At 53.8% G+C, this 7,339-nt stretch overlaps 1 protein-coding gene across 1 annotated transcript; it reads left to right on the top strand.

Moving 5' to 3' along the window:
* The first annotated feature begins 3,009 nt into the window (after nt 1-3,009).
* CREBZF (CREB/ATF bZIP transcription factor) lies at nt 3,010-4,936 on the top strand. Its single transcript, XM_075727851.1, has 2 exons — nt 3,010-3,908; nt 4,880-4,936. Exons 1-2 carry the CDS (start codon nt 3,010-3,012, stop codon nt 4,926-4,928), a joined length of 948 nt encoding a protein of 315 aa, XP_075583966.1. The 3' UTR covers nt 4,929-4,936.
* Nucleotides 4,937-7,339: the final 2,403 nt, after the last annotated feature.

Below are 7,339 nucleotides of genomic sequence, written 5' to 3'. Positions count from 1 at the left end.
CTGCAGCTTTCTCTTCTGGTCTCATCTCGGCGGGTGCCTCTACTGTAACACGCCACTGCATTTCGTGCCTTTCCATGAGAGCATCTTCTGACAGAGAGCATCTTCTGATTTCTCTGTAATGTACTTATCAGCTTAAATCCTCCCGAAAGGACTGTTCTGTTGCCTTTCTTTCCTGTTGCCTTTTTTTCTGCTACACTTTTAGACAAGAGCTCTACACTGTTAAATCTGACCTGGGATTGTTGAACCAGTCGAACCTGTGACATTAAAGATTAGGGTGGAAAACATAAAATATTAATTTGATTTATTTGGTCCTAACCTCTGCTGTATCATAGGTTTTCATTTTTTACAGTTAAAACCACATTATTTTCCAAGATGAACCACAGCTCAAACCCTTAGCCTTCTGCGTTTGATCCTCCCTTGAATTTCAACAGAGGTTGGGCACGTAAGAGGTAACTTTGACGCTCCAAGAAAGAAATCCCACCTTGCAATGTCTGTCATAAACAGTCACGATTCAGCAACATAATGGGTCAAAACAGTAATGTTGTCCAATACCTGATGCTCAAGCAAATCATTGTGTATAGTTATCTAGCAGTCTTACAGGTTTCTGCAGTTGTCTTAGTCTGAATTAATGTAATAGCATTATTTATACCCCTGTTCAGCTCAAAATAAATTGACAGGTCTTTGGGTGATTTCCATAGCCTTTGAAACAGGTTGAGGTTCTAGATGTTCTGCCAGTTTAAGTGCTTTCTGGTTTCTAGGTGTTTTCTGTAGAGAAAACAGTAGTGATGCACAAAACGGAAGGGTGTATGTCTGGCAATTTTTGACAAAAAACCCTCTCCCTTTCCTGTCAGCACTGGGGCATACACGGCATCCCACTCTCTCTTGCCTCCCTCCCGGCCAAGGAGGAAGGTTTTGGAGTTTCAGCTCCTGCTCTTTAACTCTCCAACCAAAAAAAAATCACGACTGGCCAAATGGCACCCCCCACCCAGGCTGTAGGCAGCCGCCCCGAGAGCTCTCCAAGTTCTTTCCGATGCCTGCCTGTCGTGGGTAACTCAACGTTTTAGCTAGTTGTTTGGGTAGGTCTTGGACCTGAGCATCTACAAAGCAGCAGCACTGCATCAAACCTGGTGGCCATTGAGCTCAGTGGTCGGAAGTGGCCAGGAGCAGACGGCCTGGAGATCCTCCAGCTTGTGACCAGGTCATCTCAAGGACTTACTGAAGCAGAGGCGGTTTCTAAGTAAGCAGTAGCCGTCGACAGACTTCTCTTCTGAACTTCTCTGGACTCCCCTTGAACACAGGCAAAGCCAGGTGAGAAGTATTGCTCCACTGCCTGCTGCACAACGATTCCTTTTGATCCTGGCTCCTACAAGCGCCCTTCCACACCACTTCCACAGACCACATCCTCCCACTTTTCAACCATCTTTCTCCCCTCCGACACGTCCACCCCGCATGCGTGTTGAATTAATCTAAATGCAGGCGGCTACAGTGTAAACGCCAGCTGACCCAGGCTACGGACCAGGCCCGTGGGCTGAGAGGAAGGGACACAGCAGGACTTGAGGCGGGATACCCAGCGAGGAGTGCCCGCTGCCCTGTGGTGACCGCAAGAGAGCCGAAAAACAGGTACCCAGATGGTCTGTATCCGGGCAGGGGACACCCGCTCGCCGTGTGACAGAACAGCCCCGCGTCTGTGGCCCGGCCCCTGCCACCATGCAGCGGGAAAGCCCCCAAAACACCTCTGCCCGGTGGGACACCCCCCTTCCTCGCCCCTGTAACTTCTGTGGGTGAGAGACCACCTCACACCCCCCCTCACCTCCCCACACTCCCTCACACCCCCCTACACCCCCACTCACACGAACACCCCCACACACACCCCTCCACTCACACACGCACCCCCCAGCCCCGCTCACACCCCCCTCGCGCCACATCCACCCTTCCGCACCCCCCCACTCTCTCACACCCCCCACTCACACCCCCCACACCCCTCACCCCCCCCCTCACACCCCCCCACACCCCCTCCTCACACCCACCTCCCCACACCACCTCACCCCCCCACTCACACCCCCCCACCCTCCCACACCCCCTCACCCCCCCCTCACCCCCCCCCACTCACACCCCCCCACAGCCCCAAACCCTCCCACACCCCCTCGCCCCCCCCACACCCTCCACCCTCCCACCCCCCCCACACACCCCCCACTCACACCCCCAACCTCCCACACCCCCTCACCCCCCCCACCCCCCCTCACACCCCCCACTCTCCCACACCCCCCACTCTCCCCCACACTCTCGCACACCCCCCTCACACCCTCACCCCCCCCACTCTCCCACACCCCCCACTCACACCCCCCACACCCCTCACCCCCCCCCACCCCCCCCCACACCCCCTCCTCACACCCACCTCCCCACACCACCTCACCCCCCCACTCACACCCCCCACCCTCCCACACCCCCTCACCCCCCCACTCACACCCCCCCACCCTCCCACACCCCCTCACACCCCCCACTCCCACCCCCCCACAGCCCCCCACCCTCCCACACCCCCTCGCCCCCCCCACACCCTCCACCCTCCCACCCCCCACACACACCCCCCACTCACACCCCCACACCCCCCCTCACCCCCCCAACCTCCCACACCCCCTCACCCCCCACTCTCCCACACCCCCCACTCTCCCCCACACTCTCGCACACCCCCCCCCACACCCTCACCCCGCCCACTCTCCCCCCCCACCCCCCCCACGCACACACCCCTCCACACCCCCTCAGTCACGCGCACAGGCCCGCACCCCCCCCCACACCCCCTCCCCACTCACTCTCCCCCCCATCGCACCCCCCCCCCCCCCCCTCACACATACCCCCCCCCGCAGTCGCCGCTTTCCCGCGCGCGGGCGCAGTGGCGCCGCCCCCCCCAGCTCCGCGCGCCGCCTCCCGACAGGCACCGCGGCGCCACCGCCGGCCCGCGCCGCCCGCCGCCCTGCTCCGGCCCGGCCCGCCGGGCCCCCGCCCGCCGCCGCCATGCGCCACAGCCTCACCCAGCTGCTGGCGGCCTCCGCCGGCGGAGCCAGCCCCTCGGGCGCCGTCTGGCCGCTCGCCGGCGCGGGGCAGGCCCCGAGAGGGCGGGATGGCGGCGGGGAAGGGGATCCGGGCCCCGCGCGGCCCAAACAACAGCCGCCGCCGCGGCGGGAGGTGGGCGCCCCGGAGCCGCGGCGGCAGGAGAAGGAGGCGGAGGCGCCCGGCGGCCCGCTGGAGGTGTGGGAGCAAGAGGACTGGTTCCCGGGGCTGGAGCTGGGAGACCTGCTGGAGGCGGCCCGGCCGGACTGGGACCTGGACGCGGAGCTGAGCGGCTGCTTCTGCGGGGAACCGGAGCCGCTGCCCCCGCCGGGCCAGGCCCAGAGGCCGGCGGCGCCCGGGCGGCGGAGCGGCGGGGCCGGCAGCCGGCTGAAGGCGGCGGCGGCGGCGCGGCTGAACCGGCTGAAGAAGAAGCAGTACGTGCTGGGGCTGGAGAGCCGCCTCCAGGGCCTGGCTGCCGAGAACCGGCAGCTGCGGGACCGCAACCGCGGCCTGAGCCGCCGCCTGCGAGAGCTGGAGCGGGAGAGCAGCTACCTGCGGGCCGTGCTGGCTAACCAGAGCGCTCTGGGGCAGCTCCTGAGCCGCCTGGCCGGCATCCGCGCCGGCGGGCTGCAGCTCGGCACCAGCCTCTTCAGGGCCACGGGCGGCCCCCGCCGCCAGCAGCAGCACCTCCAGCCAGCCGGCGAGAGCAGCGACCACGACTACGCCCTGCCCAGCTCCCGGCCCGCCGGCCTGGAGGAGGAGTGGGCGGCCCCCGGCGGCATCTGCCTCCACGTGGACCGGGACCAGGTGTCGGTGGAGTTCTGCTCCATCTGTGCGCGGCGAGCGGCGGCCTCCTTCAAAATGTAGGGTCAAGTACCTGCTGCAAGTACTCGTGGGGTTCTCGCCCCTAAGGGGCCTCGCGTCGTGGCGGAGGAAGCAGGCGATGGTGCGGAGGAAGAGAATAAATACAGTGGTGATGGGGTGGTGCTGGGGGAGATGCGGAGGAGGGGAGCCTGGCGCTTAGGTGGCCAGGGTAACACAAAAAAAAAAGAAAAAAAGAAAAAAAATTCTCTCGAACGGCACGTTGGGAGCCAGATGGTGGCCTTGGTCAAAGGTCACGTACATCTGGCGTGCGGACGGTAGTGGCCTGAGCCCGTCTGGCGTGAGAGTCGTGCAAAGCCGTGCGCGGCGGTGCGATAATTGTGCAAGTCGTGCAGAGCCGTGCGCGGCGGTGCGATAATTGTGCAAATCGTGCAGAGCCGTGCACGGCGGTGCGATAATTGTGCAAGTCGTGCAGAGCCGTGCGCGGCGGTGCGGTAATTGTGCAAATCGCGCAGAGCCGTGCGCGGCGGTGCGATAATTGTGCAAATCGGCTTGCAGCGGTGCGGTAATTGTGCAAATCGCGCAGAGCCGTGCGTGGCGGTGCGATAATTGTGCAAATCGCGCAGAGCCGTGCGCGGCGGTGCGGTAATTGTGCGAATCGTGCAAAGCTGTGCAAGCGGAGGCGCGCGTACACACGCAGAGGTGCCGCCAGAGCCCGTTTGCAGCGCTCGGGCGAAAAGATGATGCCGACCTGACGCACGAAGGTGTGCTCGGTTCCACTTCGCAGTTGCCAGTAAAGATAACGCTGACTACCCGGTCTTGAGTCAGATAGTGTCTAGCCTGCTTATCCTGAGGAGCCGAAAATGCTTGCTTAGAAAACCAAACCAAAAACTTCATTAAGACATCGTCACTGGACAGACTTAAGAAAATAGTAATGATCGGCAAAAGAAAGCATGCATATAAAATTGTACTGCATCTCAGTTATACATTACTATTAAAACCTCTCTGACAGTTTCTCTTTTAGGTGCTTGCCCTGCCAGGCTCCGTTGTGTAGGGGTTAAAGAACAGTCGTTTGCCACCTCGCAACCTGGTAAGGATCAATATATTCCCATAATGCGGTATCAGACAGCTTGCTTTGCTTATGCCAGTCTCTTGTAATGACTGGTTCAGGAAATGGTTTCTCTGGTCCTTGGCCTACTCTGCCAAAATGTTTCTAGCTCTGGATGATAACTAGCAGTGAAAATTACAGTCACGTCGTTCTAATTAGCTGTTTTCCACTTTTCCTTTTTTAAATGAATATGCACATAGTAGCCAATACGTGAGCTACGTTTTGACCTAAAAAAATAAATGCTTATGCCATTTGAAATAGGACTTTTCTATTAAACTAAGTATCTGATGAACTGAAAAGGGAAAATATGCTAATAAAGGGGATGTGACATTGACGGCCATTTATCGTAGGGGACTGCCCCAAAAGTGTAAGTAAATTGCTTTTTAAATGGAAAAAAAAAAAATTTGTGACCTGTTGGTTTAAAATACTGTCTAGTGTTAGGGATGCACGGTACCTTTAAGAAGTCCTTCTCTAGCTTGCTGTAATTCATGATGCGGAGTTTTTCCCGATTAAACAGAACCCCCAACACTGGTTATATCTGTACAGTGGAATCCTAACGTAGAGGAGTCACGTTTTTGCATGGACCTCTAACGAGAATTGCGGTTTGAAGAATGCAGTGCATCGAAGTAACTCGTTACTTTAGCTTCCCTTAAGTAAATCTCTGTGCCCGTGCACACCGAAATTCCTATGTTACTTCAAAGTCGCTTTAAATTTTAAAGATATTGCATGTATATGCATGTGCTTAATCTTACTGTAGAGTTCTTAATTTAGCCTCTTACAGTATCCAGAAATCTATAACGTTATATAATTAAGCACAGTTTGGAGATGAGGCGAATATGTATCTTGAGGCTAATGATTTGAAAAATGCTCCATAATTAACTGAGATAGGAGGAAAAATAGTTTGACAAACAATAGTGTGTGTTTTCTTGTACTAGTCAGTGTTTCTCCCTATCACAAAAGATGAGTGGGTTGTTTTTTCAGTTGTATTATAATGTTTAGGTTATTTATATGTATGTCAGTTGGGGGAAGAAGGATTGTGAAAATGATAATATGTAAAGTGAGGTTTCACAAAGAATAGACTTTCCTAAAACTGTTTCATTTATTAACTGCTGGAAAAAAAGAATCTCTTTAGTATTTCTGAAGTCTTGTTTCTTAAAGCCTTAAATATTGTGTTTAAGGCTAAGTAGAAGGTGAAGGCGTTTTCTCCCAGTCATTTGCTTTATTGGTGCTAGACCCTATTGAGTGTTTATCAATATAAAAGGAGTTTGATTTTTCTTTGTGAAACATCACTGTGTGATAAAGTATATGTGTATTTAGCATCCTTGTTTTTCTTTATGCTAAAGTGGATTCAGCTGTGTTGGGGCAGAAGAGACGGGACCAGCTGCTGGCCACATTTCCTGCTTTATTTTAAAAGGTAGTATAAGAAATGAGAATAAAGAGGTAACAGGGCTTTTGCTGTCTTTGGTTTTTTAAAAAAAAAAAAAAGGTTGAATGCTGGGATCATTACTGTCATCCAGGATGGTTTTTTAAAAGACAATACCCTATCAAACAGGTTTTACTCCAGCGTATGCAGAACTCCATCTGCTCAGGGTATACTGCCAGCACAAAAGAGACTTAGTGGGATACGTGTTACCTTACTCCTCTGTGGTGGCATCAACAGGACTGTTCAAAGTTGCAGTCTTAAATTGTGTAACCCTGCTGTAATCGATGGGTTATACCAGTGCCACAGGAATCAGTTAACCATCAAGACCCGTACTGACTGATAACGCAAAATGGAAATAATTGAGTTAGAGTCAACCTAGGCTCAATCCGCCTAGCTCAGACTTCATGAACATGCTTTATTTTGAAGTTTAACATGCTTGATGAAAAGAGAAACACTAATGTAGCAAGTATGGGATGTTACAATGGCATTTTTACAGTTACTTCAGCGTAGAAGTGGTTTTTAAGTTAACTTAAATATGCATTCTTTCTTTTTGCATCACTGCTAAACGGTAGAGGTCAGGGACTTAGTTCTGGTCTCTGTTGTGAACCTGCACATCACTCTAGTCATGAAACTACCTGTGAGCTGTGTCTGAGAGTAGCTGATTTTCTGACATGCAAAATGATGTATACCGGTACAAGAACAAGGTCAAGTCCCAAGAAAGTAAGTGGCTGCAGGCATTTCTAGTGCCTACTGAATCATATTTAAACCAAATAGAGGGGAGGAAGTTATTTGAAATTCTAACCGACTGTACTATCTGTATGGTGTATTATTAATGTAGCTTTTTGAAGTGGAAGCCTTGAAATGACATAACTTAATACTTGAAAATATATTGTAAATGTTTCTTTGTAATTATGTGCCATCCAGAAAAGAATACAATATCA

This window comes from Pelecanus crispus, chromosome 1, assembly GCF_030463565.1.
Source record: "Pelecanus crispus isolate bPelCri1 chromosome 1, bPelCri1.pri, whole genome shotgun sequence".
Lineage (NCBI taxonomy): Eukaryota > Metazoa > Chordata > Aves > Pelecaniformes > Pelecanidae > Pelecanus > Pelecanus crispus.
This window is presented reverse-complemented; position numbering and strand designations above follow the sequence as displayed.